Source organism: Pieris rapae, chromosome 16 (assembly GCF_905147795.1).
Source record: "Pieris rapae chromosome 16, ilPieRapa1.1, whole genome shotgun sequence".
Lineage (NCBI taxonomy): Eukaryota > Metazoa > Arthropoda > Insecta > Lepidoptera > Pieridae > Pieris > Pieris rapae.
The window spans coordinates 1368415-1395476 of record NC_059524.1 but is presented as its reverse complement, the minus strand read 5'-3'; the positions used below and the strand labels follow the sequence as shown (position 1 = coordinate 1395476).

The window sequence follows — 27062 nt, the reverse complement described above, 5'->3', positions numbered from 1 at the left end:
ACATTTATAAAAAGCTTTATTGATTAATTTACTTAAAACAAGGGCATTGTTTTTTTTTAAGTAATGCACATAATGTTTCACTTCTAATCCAAACATACTCAAAAGTAGCTAGATCACTACGCTAAATCTTTCCTTTCAGAATTCTATAAGTATAATTTGACAATTTGAAATGTAAGACACCCGCTTTACTGTTTAATTTCAACAAGTTAGGTAAATGCGATACGCGAATGTGTAAGAAATCTTTATTCATGTTTTTCACATTTTATGCGTGATAGCTACAAGAATTTTGTAGGCGTCTATTTTTTAAGGATATCTAGTGACACTGTGAAAATCATAATATAAGTCTTTACACGATTAAAATCAAGTCTTTCTAGCATTCTTATTATTTTTAAATGCCTGTTTAAATGTTAAACAAAGCTTATTGATATTATTAACAAAAAGTTTTTCACTTAAATAATCGAGTTGAGCGCAAATGTAAGTTTTAATTAATATCTTTGCATAATGTATGATTTAATTATTCTAGTACCACCGCGTGAACTTAAACTATAAGTAACAACAGTGTAATGCTACTCTCAAACTATAGATAATAGCAGTATATTCTACGATTTCTACCCACGATCAAAATAATATTATCACAATCTCTCGAATCCTTAACTAATATGAGGTTAAAGCAAACAAAGGACGAGCACGGATAATTTGACTAGTAGGTACACGAAAAGCGTATTATCATATTCTAATACTGTAGCCGCTTGGCACCTTTGAGGAATTCATTATTTTCCGTTACTCCAATATTTGACACACAAAAAATTAGGTCACCCATGCGCCGATGCCACCCGGGGGATTAATATCCCAAAAAAATTATCTTTTCCCCATCTTTATATACGAAACATACTTTACTACTTTCTCTTTATTTAAGAGCGCAATGCTTACAAAATACACTGCAATGCAATGCGTTTCAGTCTTAATGGACCACGCTCTCTTTTTGAAATAAAATAATAAAACAACTATATAATAACTTATTAATTTCATGTTTACTAATATTACGTATTTAAACTTACAATATTCGATAGTGTTTGATATTGGTAGTCTATTTTTAAAAACTAGTCTTATCACTTATCGTAATACTAACGGTCGAACATTTATAATACAAATTGATAGCTATACATAGTTTACATACAAGCTGATACTTTTTTTTATAGAACTGGAGGCAAACTTAATGCAATATTGTCCCAAAATTCTTAGTGCTAAACTTTTAAATACATAACTAATTTTTCGGGGATTATACACATTATAACATCATAAAATGCAAATAGAATATACATATACAGAAAACACTAATGATAGCAGGAATAGATTTTTTACGATTGAAGAAGATTAATCATTTCCGGTATCTATTACTGCTATGGGAAACAAAACATGCTTTTTTAAAATGTTTTATTCTGAGGAAAATATAGATAATTTGACTGTTGGCTTAATCTGAGGCTGACAGCGTCCTAAAAGAATTCACATTAGTGACAACTGACAACTGACAAATATATTGTTTCATAATATGAAAATTAAAAAGCTTGTGTGTTGAAAATATTTTTTATTTAAATAAGTGGATTGTTAAAAGAAAAATGGTTGTTATATTTATGTATTGGAAATAATCTCAAAGTAGTTTTGTGTTGCAATGAGTAGTCGACAGTACAAGTACAATTACACTCCGATTTTCACCGAAAATGAGTAAGTTAACTGCATCATTTAATGATATTTATGTATTTTTTATTTTAGGTAAGTTAGATATCACTGCGGCTTTATTTTTTATATTTACCTTATAGTATGGTAGGCTTTCCTTACCGGCTTGTTATCGATTTTTCTTCTATCATATCTACAATACATTAAATTTCAAGTATGTTGACGAATCAAAGTTAGGGTCAGTTCATAAAATTAACACAATTTAAGCTAACCAATTTCTAATAAGATCACAACAACCAACCATTGATCTTATTGAGAGCAACAAAAACTAGTTTTTTACTATTGTAAAATAAACTACTATTTGTTTAAAGGTTCATAAAGGTTTAATTTTTTACTAAATATTAATGACAATTAAAGAAAGTGCTTTTATTTATCTGAATGTAAATAATACCAAAATTTATAAAGTTTTAGCTACTAAATTAATATAATGCCTGAAAATAGCTAGGAACAGTATTAAAAAAATAGTAATCTTTCTTCTCAAATTGATTTATTATTTCTTTACATATACAAAAAAAAGTTTAGTAATTAAATTCTTGTAATATAATGTATTTTTTCAAAATATTCCAATTGCAATACAAAGTAAAGCACTATTCTATAGAACATATTTTCTTTTTATTTTAATATACACAGAAGATACATTAGAAAAACAAAGACAATATATAATATTTATATTTAAAAAATCATATTATTATAAAGTATAATATCATATTTAAAAAAAATATGTTGTTTATTTATAATGTTACGCTTTGCATTTTTTTTTTAAATTAAATTTAATACAATCTTAATTAAAATTAATACAATCTTCAAACAACAGACTAGAAAGAATATGTATATATAATGAAAAATTAGCACTTCTTCACTCGTCTTTACTATATTTTTTTATAATAGGATTGCCTGGAAGAGATCCCTTGTTAGCTATATGCCTGTTTTCTTCTTACAATTTAAAAGTTCCTGGTTCTCTTACTATACCAGTATTAGCAAACAAATATAGCTAAAGACAATCTAAGAACTACCGTTTATCCTTTAACAGTTGCATTTATTAATAGTTGTGTTAATTAATTAAAGTGGTTTTTAGTTAGTAAATTGTTCTATTTCTTTTATTTTAATTTCCAGTTTAAAAGAGTGGCAAAGAGTTTCTTATCAGTTCTTCATGCCCGCTCTACACCCTTGACTTGCGAACTGGTAGTAAATGTAAATTTAGAATCAATTTGACATCTTTTCTGTTGACATTCACAAGTATTCTTGGTTACCTATATGAATAAATATAGTTTAATAATAAGTCCACTTTGATAGCCAACCAAGGAAACTATATGTTAATGATTTTTTTATAATCTTTCTCATTATTTACAATTTTAATATATTACTCATACAAGCTTAGTGGCGCCTTATCATATTGATTTTCCATTGTGTAATTGCGTCATAACTTCAAGTGGGCGAATGTTTGCCGAATCTTACAAATTCGTCCTATTCGTTCGCAGTGTAAAAGGACTTTCAAAAATAAATATAATCGGAAAGTATATTTTAAGGCTTTTGTAATTAAGTTCAATTGATACGGATAGTAGTAATATTTATATCTTTACAATAGCCAGTAAGATGACATAAACTTTATTTTTGTTTCAAGAAATGAAGTCGCAATTAGGACAATTAAATTAAAATTTGGCTTATTTAATCTCCCCTCCAGATTAGGTTAACCTCTACGCCGTGAAGGCTTTACAAAAGAGGATCTCACTATTAAACACGACAGCAGAATAAAACCAATTGAAATGAACCCAATTTATCCCAACAATAGCGCGTAAATAGAAATTCCACGATAAGTAACATCACTACATAGTATAAAACAAAGTCGCTTTCTCTGTCCCTATGTCCCTTTGTATGCTTAAATCTTTGAAACTACGCAACGGATTTTGATGCGGATTTTTTAATAGAGGGATTCAAGAGGAAGGTTTATATGTATAATAACATCCATTAAATAGTGGAGAAGTACTGTTATTTTTGAGGTTTCTAATGTGATGGTGTAAATAATTACATTTTTTCCGCTTACATTGCAAACGCAGGCTGAACCCTACGAGTTTCATCAAAATAATGTACTAAGTATTGTACACATTGAAAAGGTCTACAGAAAAGTCCGTGATGGTATATGTCTATCTCTTATGTCCCACATTTTTATGTACAACGTTCACAGATTTTCTGTAGTGTATTTAGTATCAGCATTGCACCCGTGCGAATCCGGGGCGGGTCGCTAGTAATATACAATTTGAATATTTTTTGTCAACCAACCGGTTGAGCCATTGCAGTAGGTATGTTATTATAACATAGCGGGGCGAGGGGGGAAATCGCGTGAGTGCACATTCATTCGACAGTTGTTAAGTGGCGCGGGCGACGAAAGACTTGCCGTCCCAGTGTTTGTGAAATCGTAAATAAATTGTGTGTAACAATGAATGAAGACAATGCCGTGTCGGATGACTTGAAACGGCAAGCGGCTATGTTTTACAATTCAACTGAAAGGTATGTTCAGAATTATTACGTATCAGATTACGTTTTTAGCAATCGATATTTTGTGTATATGTGGCGAGGTTTTGGAAGGATAGGAACAAGTTTTGGAACACAGAGTGCGCATTACACAATTTAGAACTGATGGAGTGTTGATAACAGGTGAAATTGACAGAGATATAACTTTTTAGAGGGTTTTATTAAATATATACGTGTTTCCTACTTTAGATTTCCTACTAATAGATTTTATTATTTAAGAAAAATTGTAATGGGAATTCGAAAGAACCTTTCCACTCATCGCCATTCTCAGATTCATACATAAATAATATTCTAAATATATATTTTAATAATAATTTTACATATTGAACCGTCATACTTTTGATATTTATTTCATAATTATTAACTATTTTAACTTATATAAATTATTTTGTGCGACGTCCTGGTGGACAGAACTACTGTGTCCAGTTTGTGTTTCCACCACACCAACTTCTCTTCTATTTAAAAAAAAATCTGACAGAGCTGTGTATGATCTGGTCTGCTTACGATGATGGGCAAATTTCATGCTTTACTAAACTTTACGAAATATTACCCGTATGTAAAAATCCATGATAGCTTCTAAGACAGATATTCTTCACGCGACTTTTGTATGACTCGTATGACATTCTTGACATACAATACTCTTAATCACGAAGTCTAAGTAGGTATATATTATTGTCTGCTTTGTTCTTTTGGACGATTACTTCTCGAGAACCCTTAGATTTGTTGTTCACTAGAAGCAATTAAAATTATCAAAACAGAGATTTTACAGCACATTAAACAATGCATTGCTAATACGATTTTGCCGCAATTAATTTTAATTTGCACTAGAAATTTACTTTAAAAAAATAATGAGTTTCGTATGTTGGTAATTATGTACATTAATATACAATAAATAGTGTTTTACTCCAAAGTTTTCTCTTATTCATATATGTTTATTCACAAAGTTCTAGACCCGGCAAACTTATATTTGTAACAGATTACTTAAGTACGAGCGCTTTTAAAAATGGGGATTCGTGGTAGAATGCTGTAAAAAAATTGAATTTTCCACTGTTATCACTTAGAAAGAGTTTACAACCTATTCTTAGACCGAATATACCCAAAACGTTTCATAAAAATCGATCAAGCTGTTTGCGAGGTATTAACACAGGAGGACTTTGTTATTTTTGTGTATCAAATGTCAACAACCCACTTGCTAACCAGCTGATATACCGTATCTTTAAGATGCGCACACGCTAATCAATGGTCGTTTTAAACTCAAACTATGGATTACTTTGTTCATATAGGTATACGAGTACACTTGTGAACGTCAACAAAAAAAATATGATTTATTATTTATGTTTACTACCAGTTCGTAAGTCAAGGGAAACTCTTCGTCACTCTCAAAACTGTTTGAGTTGGAGCAAATTAATCACAAGGCTTTTTTATGCCTTTATTGCTGTATTTACATATTAGGTACATAAATGTGTGAAATACTAAAAAAGTTGTTCACTAAAAATACTAATTAATCGGCAAGCCGGTTGATTTCATTATATAGCTTGTCCTGAGACATATGCCTCCTCTAAGGACTTCTACTCTTCTCTGTTTTGGGCTTTACGGATCCAATGAGGGCCGGCTACTCTTCGCAAATCATCTTCCCATCTATTCATTTGTCTGTCATCCCAAGGATTAGGATCATTTAAATATTCGTCAAATTTATAAAAAGTTTTATTAATTAATTTACGTTTAACGATAGCTTTGAATTTATTCAGTGATAACTCTAATTTCGCTTTTGAAGTTTGTTGTAAAAATACAATTTTTATATAAAGAGTTGTTTATCTTCTATACCCTGGTTGGTCGTACTCACCATTTCATTAAAATCGTTTATATTTTTTCTTACACACAACAAGGCTTCAAAATTATATTGACCAGATAGTGTCATTATATAATATATTATTTGTAGATATAAATTTACGTTTTAGTTCGTTAATTTAAATTTGTACACAAAGAAGTATAAAACAAGGAACTATGACCCAAGGTCAACAACTTGCAATAACAACATTCTATTCCGAGCTTTTCATTGTGAAATTGTAATTCTCACATTCAGCAATGTCCATTCAAATTCCTACATTTCAATGTCCTTATCTATAAGAAAATGTAGATATATTATTTTCTCAATACACATAGATTAATATAATTATCAATTTTAATTCAATTGCAATGACTGCTTGGCTCTACGAGCCGGTTGATATGTCAAACGAAGAACGTATCGTGTAATAAACCTTTGACCAATCAAGATCAAATGAGGAGACACTGTTGTAGGTTAACCCGCGTCGTGAATTGAGAATTTTCCTAAAAAGTGGCGAAGTTTTAGATGAATCAATAAATTAAATCTAGAATTATTCTTATCGGTATAATTAAATCTTATAAAGAGTATTCAATAATTTATAACTAGCCAATAAACGTAGTAATACTGTAACTTACTTGATTTAAGATTTTTTTTCAACGGGCATGAAAATAAAGGCATATATACGAAACTAACAGTAGAAACTGTTTTTTTATAGAACAAGGGGAAAAGGGGCAGGAGACGGATGTAAAATAATGCCCATAGACACATACTGCCAGAAGGCCCGTGTTGTGCCTTTTAAGAATCGGTACGCTGGTTCAGAGATGTTTCAGTAGATAGCTGGTTCCACATAGTGGTGGTGCGCGGCAAAAATTGACTTAAAAAACGCTCCTTTGTGGAACGATGGACGTCGTGGTGGGATTTTCGTATTCTGCCGACGATGCTTAAACTCAGCTGCGGGTATTATTCCCACCAACTCCTCTGAATGCTCTCTATGGTAAATGCGGTAGAAGATGCAGAGTGACCTCACATCTCTACGCAACGGAACAAGCCGCTAGGAAATGGAGTGGTTTGTCTATGATTCGAACCGCTCTTCAATTAACACGGTCAAGTAGAAGGAGCTAGTGCTGGGGAGGGAATTTGCGTACATACAGTTGCAATCCGCGTTTTAATAAGAAAACGAGAAATCATAATTAAATTGTTAATCTTATCTGTTGCTTTTCTTTATTCGGATTGAAAACTTCAATTCTTAGAATCTTCTAAGATTCATGACATCACAAAAATTAATTTATCGGCACATCATTTAATGTTTTAGGAACATTAAGAGGTTTTACAGACAACTAAACGAAAAACTTAAAAGTTACTTACACCTTTGAACCGCTACTCAATTCGCTAAAGCCTTTTTTAGACATAGCCTTCGCCGAAAAATGTTTTAAGTAGTTCCTGATATATAATTAACATGTTGTATATAATAAATGACAATTTTATTTTTAAGTAGAGCAATTAGTTCAAGAAACCTCTTTTAAGTTTTCTATATAAAATAGTTATTATTAATTTAATTTATACCGTGGAATAAATATTCAGAGGTATCAGCGAAAGCCGCTTAGTTGTTATTGTCTTCGTCAGACATGTTATGCGACCTCTTGTGTGCTGGTACATAATTTAAAAGGAATATAAATCGAGATTGTATAAATTTCTTGAAGGGAATACATCTTGTCACTGCAAAACTTTCTACTTCGGGTATAGTATAACAGAACCAATGTTAATTTTACTTTCTCCCTTCTATTTCGCACTTTGAAAAATCTATGAAATTTGACTATCTCTTTCCCTCTCCCTCTGTATCTCATAACTTAGTGGCTAACTATATCTCAAAAGTATATAGTTCCCCGCTGCGTTTCGTATGTATCATTTAATTATAAGAGAAAATCGTAATGCGTCTAATGTAACATTAAAAAAATCACTTTTATTAACGATGAAGGAATCTTCAGGAGTTTTTATGGGCGGGTGAAATATAATAAATGGGAATAAGTTAGTAGAGCAATCTTGGTTTTTTGGTGGGTGAAGAGTCACCCGTTTAAGCCAATAGAATTTCCTTTCTATATGTGCACATGCTCCTACAGTGAAAGCAAGCATCTGGAGGAAATCTTTATGTCTTTTTTTTATAGAACAGGGGGCAAACGGGCAGGAGGCTCACCTGATGTTAAGTGATGTGTCAGGCTGATCATCTACTTTAAAAAGAAAAGAGCCACTGATTTTTTACTAATATCAATTATTACATTGGGTTTCTAATACAGTTTGCTTTTACATTTGTGTATATGTGCAATTATTCTTAGTGTAAATATTTTATAAGCAATCGCTTTGCCGTCCACAAAAGTAATCTCATTCGGACAGTGATCAATTATGGTACAGTTTCCCATCAAGCTACAAATTAGAGACCAAAATAAGTAAGTTTTTGATATTATTATACCATAAATATAAGAAAAATATAGTTTTGATTTAATCAATGATTGTGCGTTTTTTTTATAATTAATCAATCTGAATTTACCACTTTCTGAAAATGCACACGTTATTATATATGGGTGGCCGTATCGCTAACAAACGATTTAATAATGTTAATGGCCGGCAACGCACCTGCGAGCCCTTACATAAAAAGTATAATTTCAGAAAAATCGAGTGTCGTGTGTTACTCGGTAATTCTGGAGTCACTTGCCGGCGTTAATTGTTTCCGGTTTGTGGTCCACTCAGAAGGTTGGCACAAGTGGCAACTTAAAATATTACCTTATTGATTACTTTTATTATTCTTCAGATATCATCTATTTTAAAATTAAAAGTAACAATGCATAATGAAATAATAACAAAAAAACTCGAGTGTGCATTCTTTGTGTTTACGTAAGTGGATAATAGAAGAATTTAAATAGCTGTCATTTATATGTATGTGCGTGAATCGCAGCCAACTAGATGATTAGCCGTTGAATTAATAGCCTAGCCTTTTAACTAAACGGCGCCGTTTAACTAGCGGCCTGAAGGATGTTCAGTTAGTTTATCATAGCTAAGCAAATGACTTGGATGACGTTTCAACTTGCCTAGCAAGTTGATTGTTAGTTAAAATTTAATTCCACTTTCCGCCACTCTCAAACTCGAAACCAAACACTTCAAATTGGCAATATGGCGTCGGAAAACTACAACTTTGATGGTGTTTTCCTAAGTTTCATGAAAAACAACAAGTATAAATGATATACAGAAGATTGTAGTGATAAGAATAATGTGAATTTCACTTAAGCAATTTAAGTTTAAAAGGAATATTTTTGTCATCTTTTATTATATTAGATCTTTCGTAAGAATGATCTAATCATTAGCCAGACAGTTTATTGAAGTTATACTTTTGGGCGCGATGGATAAAAATGATGAGAGTGAATTTTTACGAAGCGCGCGCACACCAACACCTAAATTTGACATATTAAAGTTAGGTCTCGGTGGCATGGAAATCGATAACTATGTTCAAGTTGTATATTCTAGTATTTTTATTTTTAGAACACGTGTTTCGTAACAGCACAATTAAACAGTGTGAATAAATAAATTTATTTTGGTGTTTTTAAATTAATTTCATATTAGACGGTGATAGTATTTACTTATAATTTATTTATTTAAATAAAATCTTTTTGGTTAATTTTAATATTTATCGTTAATCACCACTGCATTTTAGTTATTTTTTTTTTTACGCCAAAGAAGTATGACTTCTAACACGTTTACATAGTACACACAATCTTTTTAAATTTTGTAACAATATATAAATGAATATATTTCAGGTCGCTAGTTTAACGGCTAGGCTTTTAATTGTATGGCTAATTATGCTAGTTAGCTGCGACATACATATATATAAACTATATATCAATCACCACCGAGCTGATCAAATCTACGTCCCATAGTAAATGATATATGTATTCTTATTCCTAAAACATATATTCTAATAATAATATAATGTAATTTTGCTTAACTTCAATTTATATTACCAGCAAGCATTATTTTGCTACGTAGATGTTTTGTCTTGGATGTTACGAAATGCGCAGGTCAATGCTCTCATACATTTAAATCTTGTACTTACATAACATGATTGCTGTTTTGTGGAGAGAGAGAGAGAGGTTGTAATGTAGGTAATGACGTCACCAATTGAAAACAATTGACAATACGTAAAAAATACGGACTAAACTATGTGGTAAGGGTAACTAGAGCAGTGTTGGCCTAGTGGCTTCAGCGTGCGACTCTCATACGTGAGGTCGTAGGTTCGATCCCCGGCTGTGCACCAATGGAGTTTCTTTCTATGTGCGTATTTAACATTTGCTCAAACGGTGAAGGAAAACAACGTGAGGAAACCGACATGTCTTAGACTCAAAAAGTCGACGACGTGTGTCAGGCACTGCAGGCTGATCACCTACTTGCCTATTAGATTTAAAAATGATCATGAAACAGATTCAGAAATCTGAGGCCAAGACCTAAAGAGGTTGTAGCGCCACTGATTTATTTTTAAGGGTAACTAGAAACTTTATTTGAATAACTAAAGATCGCTGTATGGCCCCGTCGTCGTTGTATTGAATTGTTACAAAGAGAAGTAGTCAATGCTGAAAATTGTTTCAAACATTTGTTTCTTTGTAATACAGCTCATAAAAATTCCCCCTTTCGTCCTTCCGAAACTATTTTAATTGTGTTTCGCTGCTAAATTCGTTTTGCTTTGTTGACCACGATAAGATTGAGGAAGCTATATTTCAAAACCGGACGTTCCCACGTCCGTGGCGGTCTAATGCACTAATGCTCGCGTATTCTGTTGTATTATAAAATATATAATAATAATAATAATAAAATATATATATATATATCTATATAAATCTCCTGTAACGTTGTTTGTCCGCGATGGACTCCTAAACTACTTAACCGATTTTCAATTAAATAGGCACACCGTGAGCAGTCTTGTCCAACTTAAGTGTTAGGATTGCTTAGATCTTTAATTATAGTCGCAATTTTGTTTTATTGCAAATGATTTGTTTCATACAAATCTAACAGATGGCGCTGTGTTAAAAGTTCCAACGTTTCACACAAGATATCTACCTATCACATAAGTTCTACCGTTTCCCTTGAATAGTTTGCTACTATGTGATATCACAAAAACCTTAGCCACGGCAACGCTTGGCCGAGTCTGCTAGTAAAATATATATTGTTATACATACATTTTTTTTTAATTCTAATTCATTCTACTAATATGACTGAAAAGTGCGATCCTAACACTGAAAACAAACATTCGTATGCACAAATGAATTTTTCATTCTTTTACGCAATTAACAGTTGCTCTTACGGTGAAGATGTACATCATCAGAAAACAAGGCATGTCTCAACAAGTAGGTATAAATGTCAGACACAAAAGCTTGACTAATAGTCAAGCTTCAAAATGAAAAAAAAAAAACAATTACTCGCTCAAGATCCCTTATACATACATCGTTGTACTAAGGTTGTAGTGGATTATTATTTTAAACTATTGTTGGAATATAATTATGAAGTTATTTATATGACTATCTTTATTGTTGGTGAACAGCATTTTAGTGTTTGTGGTACACCAATGAAAACCGAAAGAGGCATTCACTATCTTTATTGTAAGCACTGTATAATGTATAACATGTCGGTTTTAGGGCGACTGACCTGATCCACATGCCAAATAGAAATACGAAATAATCATACGTAAACATAATTACTAATGGAATTACGAAATTTCTATATAGACACTATCTGCCTGCGCGAACTTCGTTTCTCCTTAATGAGATTTTACTCAACCTGTTCAGTACATACCAACATGGAACATTTTGCTATGCTATTCCAGAGACTGTTCGGTTTTCCGGAATGAAATCTTTTATATATAAGACATTTACACCTCTACAGCACCTAGTCCAATTATACATATATTTGGCTGACCATGGGCGAACTTTGTCATACGTCTATCGATAATCACTTTCCCTGTCCCATAAAAAACACGCGTCTTTCGAATTGACTAATCACAATACAATACTTTATCGTTTCGTCTTTCGTTACGTTCCCTTAAAGATTCTCGTAAACCTTTTTCGCCATTTGAAATCCATCAACTCGTAAGGCCAAGTTTTTGTCATCAAGCATTGACAGTATCAGAGGCAGTTACGTTTCGCATTATAGAACAAGTGGGTCAGTGTTATCACACCGTGAATCCGCGGTTTTCTATTGATAATATTACATTTATTCTGTTACATATAGTGTTGGAAAATATCTATTTCATATTATAGTCTATTTATTAAGAATTAATACATAGATAAATTGGTATTAAAAGTGGAGTGAGTGAGAGTGTGACACCCAAAAGTCGTCGCAATAAATGTTGCTGTTGTTGATGGAGAGAGAGAAAAAATGTGATGTTGGAATGTTTCGAGAGTAATTATGAAATATGAAAGTCTTATCTCCATTCGCGAGTTTTATACATTTAAATAAATGATTATGGATGAACGTATTTATTATTATATTTACGCGATTAAATGTGGCATCTCTTGGAGTAGCTTTGACGCGATCGTCTCGCTAACCACAATTCGGGAACTTACTCGAAATGTGAACTCGAAATATTTAAATAACTATTTTTAAACAAACAGTGGCAGGTGTTGTGTATTCAGATATAAGTTAAATGAAACACTTTGTTTAAAGCTGGGTAACAACTGAGTATATAAATATATAACTAACTTAACATTAATGGTTTGCGACGCTAACATAGGGGTATTGTTGGACATTATCGGAAACGAGAATCATAAATTACAATTTATGAGTGGTAAAAACTAATCATTTTGGCTTCAACAGTGCGATGATTGCTAACATTTTGTTTACGCTTCTAATATATATATATAGTAAGCAAGATAAGTTTGTGTCTTATGAACACATGGATTAGTTTTTGGCTAATTTCTCGGCGGGAAGTTTGAATAACAAATACGCTTATCAGCTGTTCAAATAACGATAGGGACCATAGTAGCCTCAATACAAACTTCGTTTTATTAGCATCTTTTGTTATTTTAGTTTTTCATTCGTTTTAAGGCTTTCACTCGTTCAATCTATTTATCGAATTCTACTATTTTGCGGTACCTATCAGATTCGATAGTTCTTTCATGGTATTATATGGTATGGCGTAGAAATTTTAAGCAGAAGAGTTTCAAAGATTTTAGGGAGGCAGCCATTCGTATAGAGTCAGGTAGCCTATTCCACAACTTGGCGGTAATCCTAAATAAATTGCCTATGAAGGATGAGGTGTGGAATTTTATTCAGGGCCAGAAGACAGACGATATGACGATGGACTCCAACAACCAATTTACCTTGCCAATTACCTTTTTGTATGGAATACAAAGTTAAATAGTACTTTTACTGATTTTATGTTTTATTAATAAGAGAAATGCCCCTCAACTACTCATAATGATGTATCAAATACTGCAGTCTTATTAAGCCATCTGTATCCTTATACATTAAACTAAAATCATCAATAATTAGATATATTGTTATACTAATGCATATAATAAGGATTACTAAGAAATCATCTGATTTATTAGATCTTATCTGAGTTAACCTTGTGGTTTGATTGCAATCGAGTGCTCGTCTTCGTGCGCGAAATAATTGGAAAATGTATTGAACTGGCGGAAGCACCCAAGGGGTCACAGTTATGTGTCTTTGAACATTGTTAATATATATCAAGTATCGGGCGGGTGAGTTTTTAAAACGCTCTACGCCCGAACCCAATTAATCCACAATCACAGATTGAATACAATCTGAAATCAGAACGTGACAGTCGTTCGATCTCATACCTGCATCCCAATAACCAAACCCTACGAAGACAATCCATTTTTGGCGACGGATAAAATACAATCTCTTCGCTCATTACACTCAGATCCATGTAAACCAAAAGTAAATAAAACCGTACAAATAATATTAAAATACACTTATTAGCTTTTTAATTAATTTAATTGCTGTTGTTTAAAATCTTAAGATAGGGTATTAGCACAGTTGAACTGTAATTTTCATACAAAGGTCTATCCACATACAGATCCGACCTACTATGCTTGTATCGACAGATAGCTATTACAATCCGTCGATTGGTTATTGGCAAACTGTTATCAATATGTTTATGTCAGATGATCGAAAATGGATTGAGATAGGTTATTAAGTTTGGGCTTTATCCGTTTTTTAAATCCTTTCTAAAATAATATTTGCTTATGTAGTTTATATTTAAAATACGAATATGTATATAAACTGTTTCTGAAATCATTGAATTAATGCCTGTTGTACACAGCCTTAACGTGAATAGAATTTAAATTCCTATTAAGGTATGTACATAATATTCGCAAGTCGTATTAATTTAACGCCACCAAATCCAATTATATAACTTCCTTGTTACTTGTGAGTTTTGGAACTTTACTAGCCTAGTGAACTTTTGTTTGGTTCTATCATCCCCATTACAGAATGGGGTTCATATATGCGTCCTTTTTTAGTAAATACATCTGTATTTACTTCAATAATCAAACTAGGAGGCATCAACAAATTATTGTATTATATAGTCATTGCAAGACCAAGGCTCCATTTTTTTGTCTATTTTTACTCCGTGAAATTCTAATCACTCATGCTTACTTAGTTTCATTAGCTTTTTTTGTATAAAGATTTCTTTTTTTTTACCCTTACTAGGATTGCCTGGAAGAGATCGCTTGTTAGCAATAAGGCCGCCCGTTGCATCTATAGTTTTAATGTATAGTGTTTTATTTAATGCAACGAAGTGTGAATAAAATAAATAGGCGTGGTGATTTCCCAAATCGTTTTAGTTACGCCCCGAGAGTATTGCCAGACCTAAACACTCCCTTCAACGGTTAGATAGCAGTTGTTTCGCATATAATATTGTACGCGAGTTGTTAGAGTAAAAATAAAATCCTGTATTATTTGAAGCACGCCGATGACCCAGGAACCGTACAATCTTTCTGCTACCCAAAAAAGCGTTCTCCAGAATGAGAAACTTACAGATCATGTCATGTACTACCTCCGACTATTTCTTGCTTAGCTCAACTGTAGCAGGTTCCTCCACAAACTCTCGTCAGAGTGGAGAGACGACTCTCATATGGAGAATTTAACGATAAATTAGATGTTGCCAGATAAAAAAGGACAAGGCTGACGTAACCTCGTTTTTATGATTTTCCCTCGCTATTTTCCTTTAGTTATTCTGAAGCTCACTATCTCTATAGCGACAATTGTATCAACGTTAATACATTGAGTATTATTCCGAGACGCATTATTTAGCGACCCAAAGAGAACAGATGTGTGCGTGATTAAAGACACACACAACGTAAAATCAAGAAACAAATGACAGAAAACAGTACGTGATACAGATAATAGACCCTATTCCAAAATATAATAATTTTTTTACGTATTATATGTTTTGTGAATTCGTATTTGATTTTACTAAAAACTTATTAGAGCCGTGTTTGGCCTAGCGTCGTGCGACTCATCTCTGTGGTCGTTAGTTCGATTCCCGGCTGTGTTTTCTTACTGTGTCCCAATTTAACATTCGCTCTGTTATATGGGAACTCTGCTATTGTGTTCTTTTAAAAAAATAAATCTCTCGGTACTTTTAAAATTATCACACAACACTTATTTTAAAACTTGTATCATATATGTAATCACATTCTTAAAGGTGGTTGTCACAAATAAATTGCGTGGTAATGATCTATGCCATGGTAAAGAATTGTACCCGTCAAATGTCATCGTGACCTAATTTCGTTTCTATTGTAGGTAGGTAATCCTACGAGTTATAGCGGGATTTGAGGATTAGTGATAAGTGGATAGGTTCGGGAAATGAACTTTTTCTACAGGCTGGGAAAACGTAGTAGAATTTTTCAATCGTGAAATGATGTGAAGAATCTCTGACTGTTTATGTGAGGTATCGGTCGCATAGTTCCTTTAGTTACCTGGATATATAATATCGACATAGTATTCAATTTAAACAAAATAAAACTAGATCGCGAATTTATAACAGTTGTCGTCCACAACAACGGTGTAAGTTGCCATGGTTATTTAAAAAAAACATATATCATCTTATTTTTGAAGTGAAACTTCTTTGGGCACACGAGGGTAAATTTGGATGAAACGTCACGAAGATGTGCAGCGTTTTTGTCGAAGCAACGGGAGAGCGCGATTGAGAGAGAGTGAGGGAGAGGGACATCGAAAAAAAATACACGCTATTAGTTGATGTTTTCGTTTAGTAGTTACAAGTTAGAACTTTAGATGGCAATTCTGTCTCATAACGTCTTGTGCAGTAAACGCAGATTTTTTATTTATTCATACTCTCATGTGTAAACAGTGAATATAGATATATAAATACATGGAGTGATCAAATACTGGTAAATGATCAATTGGGGCTTTAGTAATTAATATTATATCACTTAATATATATCACTTCTGACATGTGTACTTTGTACACACGCATTTTTGTGAGAAGATTTACAGCTTAAAATTTTTAGTCGCTCATAAAACCTTATAAGGAAGCTATTGAAAATCAAATTTAAATATCATTCAACAAAAAGTTATTAACATATTATTAAATATCATTAACATATGAAATGTAATAAACAAAATGAAACGCCACTAAAATTACAATAACTGCTAATCCTCAAAACAAGAGCGAGAACGAAGAATCAATTATTCTTCTATCTTCTATATTCTATCGTCCTTCACCACCGAGTTTTTAGCAACATCTGCAACTCACAACAATTATAACCTCTTGCACGAATAAGCATGTTGTTGATGCTAGCACATACACAAAACTAGATGATTTGTGTATAGGCTATGATTTATAAGACATACAACTGGTTTAGTGTATTATATAAATAGATAAGCACGTTTTTTCTCACGTCACCTATTATTTCAAGGCTATCTTCATATTTAACTTGTGTGTTTGGCGGAAATGTTGGTTTAAATTAACAATTTGTATAAAAAACGGTTTTTGATCCAGTCATACATTCATTCAAGCTTAGATTAGTTAACCGTTCAAACTTATCTTACCGATACTTATTAGGTAAGTATCGGTTATAATTTTAACAACTTTGAATTTAGTCCAGTGTTTTCAAATCATACTAATTATCAGTCAGCCGAGACGTATGTATGTATATGTCGAAAAAACTAATAATATATTATAGTATTGGAATTTTGTCTCGTGCTAAATATCGTCGGAAATTCCTTAAATTTCGCTTACGCTAAACCAGTTATTATGAGTCTTGACTTGACTTAATGCATTACCCCTAGACGGGGCAGAGACTCACTGTCGACGCCTACAGTGAGTCTCCATCGCGTTCGGTCTTGAGCCTCGTATTACACCTCCCTTCAAGTCTTTCCGTCTCTCTTTGCCTCATCTGCAACTATACGCCGCCAGGATTTCCTGGGACCATACTTCTGCATTCCTTACGAGTTTCAATTAAGCGCCTTCAGAATACGATTGGGATCCCTTTGAAGTGTAAATTCATTACCTCTGTGTACTGCGAATCGAATGAAACGATGAAAAGTTCATATTATAAAACCATAATGGTTTCTGACATATGGAAGTTATTTTTCGCGGTAAATCTGGACTCTAAATAATATCTAAGGGTTTCATTAAGTAATTTAGTAGATATGTATAAGTTCACCATAGACCCAACGGAAGCTAAAAGAGGTTTACTCTGGAAGTGGAAAACAAAGTCTAGATACCAGGCATCCCATTTGGTCCAGCTTCAGAAGATCCCGTTATGACCAAAACGAGCTGGGTCTAGATATAGATAGTTGACTTTGAAATCGATTACTTTGTTTATTTTTTTATAATTTTGTGTATGTTTTTCTTCTATCAGTGTACCGAGCGTTAGCAAACTTTTACAGAAATAAATTAAACTAAATGGTGAACGAATTAGGTACAGCTTTATCATAGAGGATCTTTAATCTTAATATGTATGTATAAAAATAAAGTTTACTATAGATTAATGATTGCACTATATGTTACGTAAGTTACTTTAAAGGACACGTTTTTCGTGCGGTGTTTATTTTATTAAAAAAAACACGACGAATCCTAAGAAAATTCAACCAAACCATTCTATCAGCAGATCGATGTTCCATCATTCGATCGCAAATAAATCAGGTTTATAGTGAAAAAGGGTAATTGGGTCGCAACCTAATTAGGTCGGTGTTAGGAATCATTGTACCACGGGGGATTTGCTTAACGATGTCTTCGTGGTGACGTGTAACGATGTAGTAATTTAGACGTCTTGTATATTTTATACATTGTGTATAAAAGTACTATACGGTACAGTTTTATTATGCTTTGTCATTTTTGAAGTAAAACTTCTTTAGGTGGATGAGGGTAAAATTTTCACGGATTGTCACGAAGATGTGCAGCGTTTTTGTCGAAGAAGAGAGAGTGATTGAGATTGAAAGAGAGTAAGAAAGGGTTATCGAGAAAAAAACTCGCTATTGGTGTATTCGTGGTAGTGATGTATTCGTCTGGTATATAATAAAACTTTAGATGGAAATTTTGTTGCATCACGTCTTGTGCAGGAAACGCAGGTCTTTTTATTTATACATATTATCATAAGCACGTCTACAGTGTATAAACAGTGTGCATATAAATATAAAAAAAACACGGCGTAATCATATACTGGTACATGATCATCTATTGCGGCACTTACGTTTGTAATTTTTTTTTTTTGTAATACAAACAGGCATAAATTTAAAAATACAAACTTAAAAATTAGAATAATGATAAGTTCCAATTGTCCCAATTCCCAAGTTTACAAATAACAGCAATAATTTCAAACTTACACCAAGTTACTCGAGAATAACTTTCTGGATAACTAAGATAGTTAAATTTAAATTAACGCTCCGAAGAGTGTCATTACTCAAATTATATTGGATCATGTAGGGGTGACGTGTGAGGGTGGCCTGTTCAAAATTATTTGAGTTTTCAGTGAATTTATTCGCTTTGTCGTGCTATAAATAAACAAAAAATATAATTTCACAAAAAATCTACATACTTAAATAAATTGACATTTTTTATTTTAAAACCAGCGACCCGCCCCGGCTTCGCACGGGTGCAATGCTGAAACTAAATACACTACAGAAAATCTGTGAACGTTGTATATAAAAATGTGGGTTATCCATAAGAGATAGACATATACCATCACGGACTTTTCTGTAGATCTTTTCAATGTGTACAATACTTAGTACATTATTTTGATAAAACTCGTAGGGTTCAGCCTGCGTTTGCAATGTAAGCGGAAAAAATGTAATTATTTACGTCATCACATTAGAAACCTCAAAAATAACAGTACTTCTCCACTATTTAATGGATTGACTCTTGAATCACTCTATCTATTAAAAAACACCGCATCAAAATCCGTTGCGTAGTTTCAAAGATTTAAGCATACAAAGGGACATAGGGACAGAGAAAGCGACTTTGTTTTATACTATGTTTACTCCGTTAAAGGTTAGGTTAGAAAAAAAGGGTTCGTGTAGAAAATATAGCCACTAATTTTTATATTGATATTGACATTCTTAAATACATATATATGTTATTACTATATATAAGCGAGTAGTGTATATAGTCGGTTTCAGGTATAATATAGCATACTAATGGTGAAATTATTTTTGTAATCCGTCCTGCAGTTTTTAGTTAACGCCAAAGTGTTACAAAAAATATCTCGTAATACCGGTTCTGTGTATCTTATATTGTGCTACAATATTTTTTGTTTGACACACACAGTGCAGACAGAGGAAAGATTTAGAGGAAGATTTGAACAAAAAATGGCACCCACGTATCTTGGCATGACTGATATCATCTATATATATAAAAGAAAGTCGTGTTAGTTACACCACTTATAACTCAAGAACGAAAGAACAGATTTGAGTGAAAATTCGTATGGAGGTAGCTTAGAGCCAGGAGACGGACATAGGATACTTTTTATCCCGTTCGACAGCGTTCCCGTGGGACTTGACATGAAACGTCAGTCACTATAAAAAGTGGTATAACAAATAAGAATCAGACTTGGAATAATAAAACGCAAATGATAGCTATGTAATTGACGTATAATGACAGCTATGTAATGACGTATATATGACAATTTGATATTTGTAAGAAATCAATATTCAAAATATTTCTATTAAATAAATACGTTTAATTATTTTTACAATTTACAATTTAATTATAATGATAGTGCTATTGCCCATTCGTATAAACAGTGAAGAGAACTATAAAACTCGGTATGGTCGTATGTATACAGTTCATCCAAAGAATGATGAATGTTTCTATTTGTTGTTGTTGTCGAATGACGCATTTAATCGAGTAAAGGAAGTTTGTGATACTTTAATGAAGGCAAACGATGATGAAAATGGTGGTTTATATTTCCTAGATGCCCTTGGTGGAACTGGCAAGACATTCCTCATGTCATTAGTTTTAGCAACTGTTCGGGCGAGATCCAACATAGCGGTTGCAGTTGCTTCTTCTGAAATAGCAGCCACATTGTTAGAAGGATGCCGTACGGCTCATTCAGAATTAAAATTACCGTTAAATCTTCAAACTATTGGAGAACCAACGTGTAATATTGCAAAACACTCAGCAATGGCCAAAGTTTTAGCGGCATCGAAAATCATCATCTGGGACGAATGCACAATGGCGCATAAACGTGCATTGGAAGCACTTAACCGAACATTAAAAGATTTACGCAATGAATCGAGATGTTTTGGAGGAGCAATGATTTTACTGTCTGGCGATTTCCGCCAAATACTGCCAGTAATTCCAAGATCTACGGCTGTCGACGAAATAAACGCTTGCCTCAAATCGTCAAATCTATGGCGCTATGTGACGAAACTGCAGCTGACAACAAACATGAGAGTTACATTGCTTACTGATAAAAAAGAAGAAAAAGAATAAAGATGTAGATGACCTGAACTACATAATGGTATGCGTTTGGTGGTTAGAAAATTGAAGAACAATGTAATTTACGCTACGATAATGATAGGAAAATTCAAAGGTGAGGAAGTTCTTATTCCGAGGATCCCGATGATCCCAACCGATATGCCGTTTGAATTTAAAAGACTTCAATTTCCGATACGTCTTGCATTTGCCATGACCATCAACAAATCACAAGGCCAATCCTTAAAAGTTTGTGGTTTAAATCTAGAACATTCATGTTTTTCCCATGGTCAATTATACGTGGCATGTTCACGGGTCGGAAGACCATCAGCGTTGTTTGTTTTTGCGCCTGATAATAAAACAAAAAATTAAAAAATGTGTATCACAAGGTACTTAAGTGAAGAGCAACCTATGTACTAAAATACAGAAATAATAATGAATGATTAATGTAGGTATTTAATTTTTTTGTATTTTTTCCAATAAAAAAACCCAAACTGCTTATTTATTGCCATTAAGGCGGAACAAAGTTCGCCGGGTCAACTAGTACAAATATAATTAAATGAAACGTATGTGAAATAAAATGCTATTATTATTATAAATACAGATGTAACATAGGTAAAAGTAACTTTGATGTTGCCATTTTATTACAGTGAAACAAATACGGTTTATGGCTGAGGGTTATTAACATAAACATTTTCATTAAGGCAACATTGTAGGTTCGGTTAGAGCTTTGTCTTGTCCTAATAAATGTATTATTCGGTATGTGGGAACCAAGTAGATAATAAAATTACTTTCGTTAGGGTAATAAAGGCCTGTCTTATTCATAAACAAGACTAAATCGGTCATTTATATTTTACTATCAAAGTGATACCAGATTAATGTTTGCTTCTGCTTTTGGGTACAGATACTTTTGCTCCTCTAGCCACATGCCCCGATTCCACTTAAGTTTATTATATAGTAACAACTGTTACCTTAGTTGATTTTATCAAAGTTGTATTCTATATGTAATACCATTAATCAATAATCTCAAGAAGTATGGCTAACGGTAATGTAAATGTGATACTAAAGTCTCTTCAATTGAAGATCAGAAGATACATGTGCTAAAGTGAGAGGACGTGCTAAAGGTTTTACTTTTGACTCTAATTCTTATTGGTTCGAGCAGGAATATTAATGTGTTTTTTTATTAAACAGAGGGTAAACGGATAGGTGGCACATCTAATGTTATGTGATAAAGCCCATGTGCGTTGCCGGCCTTTTGAATTAATTGATACGCTTTTCTTGAAGGACCCTAGCAGTTGTTTCCACATATTGACTTAAAAATGAAAAATTCTTGGCTTGACAGTGGACATTTTGGTTATACGGGTGGAATTTCATAATCTTTCTCGTCGTTTTTGTCTTATTTATGACACTATCTTCCCTTTACAAAAACGTTATCCAATATGTAAGCTATACAAACAAACACTTCATCTATATTATAAAGAATATGGTTGTATGGGGTAATCGCTGGATCCACTCAACCGATTATCAGAATTATATTACCTACATATATGTAACCTTAATGTGAGTATCATAAAATAAACCGAAATTGAAAATACTTGTAAAATTGGATTTGCAGTCGGAAAACGTTTATTACGAACGCTGTCTCAACGTTAAACAATAGTTGTAGAGTTTGATTACGCCTGCAAAATGAGAACATGTCATACTCATATTATATAAAAACTCTTCACCATCGCTACCTGTCTGTCTTTTCATGGTAACTCAAAAATTACTGCACATAATATATTGTTGTTCCTCAATATCTTTAGAAAGGTGAACATGCAACCAACTAGCTTTTAACCGTTTAATAAACAGCCTAGCCTTGTATCTAAACGGCCCCGTTTAGCGGAAAGATATTCAGCCGTGCGTTTGTTACAACATTTAATAATTTGCGAACTAGCCAAATGTGCAATCTACTTCTTGTGTATCTTTGATGAAGATACGACCTCCAATTGTTCAAAGTAAGACTATTCCTTCATCCACCAACGCACCCACTAAAATGAACATCCTATATACTGCCAATAACTGCCCTTATTAGGTGTCTTTTTCTATAAAAAAAGGTATATATTTTTCAAGGTTTAGAGGCAACTTGCGAGTTTGTAATGTTAATTATGCATGGGATATTGTATGTATGAATTATTATATAGAAATTAGCAATACAGTGTTGCACAGCGTGAAGGATAAATGTTATGCAAAGTGACGTGAAATAAATACTTCCTTACCAGGCGTAACATGTCAATTACGTGTTTTAACTTTTATCTTTAATAACCCATAAGATAGGTGGTATTCTTTGCATCTGTTCTACGCCATGATTTGCAGTAAATAATTATTAATTATGACATGGATAAGTGTGCATTGTGGTATACATATAATAATATTTATTATTTAATAAAATTATGCAAGTTTAAAACAACAATAATGCCAATTAAAAACTATTACCATAGAAATAGGCGGAGATTCTATCGAATATGAAGATCAATACGTACACTTAGGAAAAAAAATATTATCATAAGACTAAACAGATGATTTTCTAGGTAATCGCGAAATTTGGTTAAAATGAGTACATATTTAGAATATTTACAGCGCAAAATCACCTGCATCGCGAACATATCCCTAAAGGGATATATATATATAGTAATTACCTTCCTAGGAAAAATGTGTCACATCTCAGAAATATCTTTTAAAGTTGAGAACATGCTCAAAAGGAATGGAAAGAAGCATAGTGGGTGTAAAACTGAGACATCGCAAAAGAACAAAAGACATCACCGACCAAAGTGGAGGACATTATTAAGAAAATAAGACAATTGAAATGGCGCTGGACCGGACACATGATGAGATTGAAATGAACAAAAGGGATTACAGATTACAAACCACGAGATCGAAAAGAGGAAGACAGAGCAAGAGATAAGCAGACGATATTTAGATAATAGGAGGCTCAACTATAAGAAGAGCTTACATTAGAAAATAATGGTAGCAGCTAGAAGAAGTCTATGTGCTATAGGAGACACTAATCATCAGCACATCTGATCACTGATGTATTAATTTAAGGGTTATGTAACTTAAATAAATACTTATATATTATACTGCGTGTCAGCAATAAAGTCTTAACAATAATAATGTAAGCGATATTGTTAACCAATCGTGAAGGTTTTATAAAGAGTGAAATTGATATAAGCGGGTGGTAACTCGAGTGGTTTAAACTTTAAGAAAAGGAAAGTTTGTCAAAGTATAGCAAAATAGGACAAGATCTCAAATATAATATGTATGAAACATTTTGCAGCGTTGGTTCGACGAAACAACATTCATATTAATATTTTACCAAGTTATAACCTTATAGTACTTTTGTTAACTACAAGAAATACAACAATGTATAAGCAAAGCAACATCTACACACATTATAAAAACTTTATTTTAACTAAAGTCATCGCTTTTCATCAAAATTTGAACCATTTGACAGAAAAAAAAATATCTCTCATATTTTATGAGAGAAAATATGAAATTAACCTGATTCCATTTACCTGCTAGAGGTCAGGTGCAGCAATCTGCCACAACGAGGTTGGCCGCATCACGAGGCGCTCAGCAGGAGGAAGAGTAGAATAAGCGATAGTAATGTATAAATAAAAAAAACGTCGGGTTGCCGGCAGAAGCGAAAACTTGAATATTAACGTTGTGCATTTTTGATATTTTGGAATGATTCGCTTAATTGCTTTAATTATCAGTATAAAAGTAGTATCATCTATGTGGTAGAATACAATATTTATTTATTGCGCTATCGTACATGACAATACATATTACATTTAAAATGCCGCGCCAGCTGTCTACTCTCCATCCGTTTTACGAATTTTCGATCAGGTCACGCGTCCTGCGAGTTTAACATTTTTAACAGTTTTCACTTCAATAGTCACTGCTACCTTCGTTTCGCCTTAATATGATTCTTTATCTGCCTATCTTTTTGTAGCTGCATACCAACATATGGAACATTTTGCTTTAGTATGCTCTTTCGAAATACGTAAATACTAAATTAATTAAAAGAGATCGCTCGGAAGCGATAAGGATCGCCAGTGGCCCTCCTTTTTATTTAATAATTTTAATTGCACTATATTAATGTACACTTGCAAACAACGTAGTGATAATAAATATATATAATAACTAGCGGATCCGACAGACGTTGTCCTGTCTACACGTCTTTAATTTCAAAATTTCAATTTTTAATAAGCCATTTTGATGAAAATTATTATTCAAATGTTATGACAATATCTAACGATCCAGCACATGGTCACACACGATATAACACAATGATAACAAAAACTTTTTTTAAATTTCGGGACAGACTAAAATTAAAATTCGAATATTATTTAAAATTTGACACTGCGATGGTAGCGCCGTCTGTCGGATCCAATGTAAAACATTCCAAAATCAACAACAACTAATAAATTGAAAATTAATTAAAAAAACATTGTCCAGCGGACAAAATTGTGAATCTAAACCATTCCCAGATCCCCTTGAACACACACAAAAAATTTCGTCTAAATCGATCCAGTCGTTTAGGAGGAGTTCAGTCACATACACACGCACACAAGAAATATATATATTAAGATATAAATTTGTCTTATATTATTTTCGTATTCGAGTCTCTTCATTTTCATTTATATCTTTTAATATTTTTTAGTTTTAACTTTATCATGCTATAATAATATATTCAATGATATATTTTGAAGTCCAGGGACAGATCAGTCACATTTACTATTGTTTCTTACAAGCTTACAGTTGTAAACGACTTTTTATTTAACGTCTTATATATTTGATACCATATGAGTCATAAATCTGAGTACTATTCATATATTCCCCAGATTATCGTAAACCTAAATCGTAATTTGCACGCATACTAAAATATTCCTGACTCGGCGTGTTTGTGGAAAATTTTGTTCGTAAAAATAAGTATGTTTTGTATAGAAAAAGTAGCTGATTCTGAACTAGCAGAGTTAAGCATGTAAATCCTTTTTATTATTCAGTATTAGGGTAAGATTTGAGGTTTAGCGTAATGGTTTTGTGCGTAATTTAAAGTTACTCTATCCATAGACTACTATACTCATTTGGTAGCAGCTTTTTTGCAATCTTAATTTCGACCAATGTAGATGCTGAAGACATACATTTATTGTGGTGTTCTTTCGGGGCCAAGTCTAGGGCCGCAATTTTTCTCGAGAGAGGCAATTTCGTTCTCTCACAGGAAGTTTCAGTAAATAAATTCTTATTTGTACAAACTGTGACATTTATTGCGTATTGTATATTAATAGCTGTAAAATTGCATTGCACAATCTGTACCTATTTACCATGTCGACGCTTATTCGTGACTGATTACCGTGAAATTACGGTCATATACGTAACAATAAATTGGTTTATTGGTGGAATTTCTATTTCATTGACACACCGCCTTATACGATTACTTGCAGTAAATTAGTCGATCAGTGGTAAACTTGTTTCTGAAGTCGAAACTCTGCTACGTACCGGGGTAGAAATCTAGTCCAATTTAAGTCCAAGGATATTTAAGTTTCCGATAAAAAAATAGTATTTTGTATAAGAATTTTTAAAAACAATTTCCTTGTTATTGATTTTAAAGAATGCCCAGTTGCCGGCTGTGCGACATTGCTTTGGGAACTGGTGATGTAAAATTATATCTATTTTTAATATTGAATTACAAGATAAAAATATTTTCAAAATCTTATCTTTCGCCTTATTTATATATGTCATTTAATACATTGAAAGTTTTATTATGACGCATTATCTAGTTAAATAAAGGTTTTTAAACATAAAAAAGCTAAAATTTTGACTATGGCTAACTTTAGGGTCTTTTGTGACGGTGAGCGCGCATTGTAAAAATTTACTCAAATCATTTTTACGTAACGCGCCAAAAGAAGTTAACTTCAAAAACACAATATTGGATCAATGATTTTTGTATAAAAAAATTGTTTGGAGATTTAAGACTCGACTTGTCCC

The 27062-nt window shown here is 32.7% G+C and overlaps 1 protein-coding gene across 2 annotated transcripts in view; it reads left to right on the top strand.

The window, feature by feature from the left end:
- Positions 1–1564: 1564 nt before the first annotated feature.
- LOC110991965 (vesicular glutamate transporter 1) overlaps positions 1565–27062 on the top strand; it is a 36724-nt gene continuing 11226 nt past the window's right edge. The window contains exon 1 of one of the 2 annotated variants that reach the window (XM_045631717.1): positions 1565–1722. In XM_045631717.1, the coding sequence (XP_045487673.1) occupies positions 1670–1722 (53 nt within the window). In that variant the 5' untranslated portion in view covers positions 1565–1669. Of the gene's footprint in view, positions 1723–4087; positions 4240–27062 lie in introns of those variants that run through there. The other variant, XM_045631716.1, reaches the window with a different exon arrangement.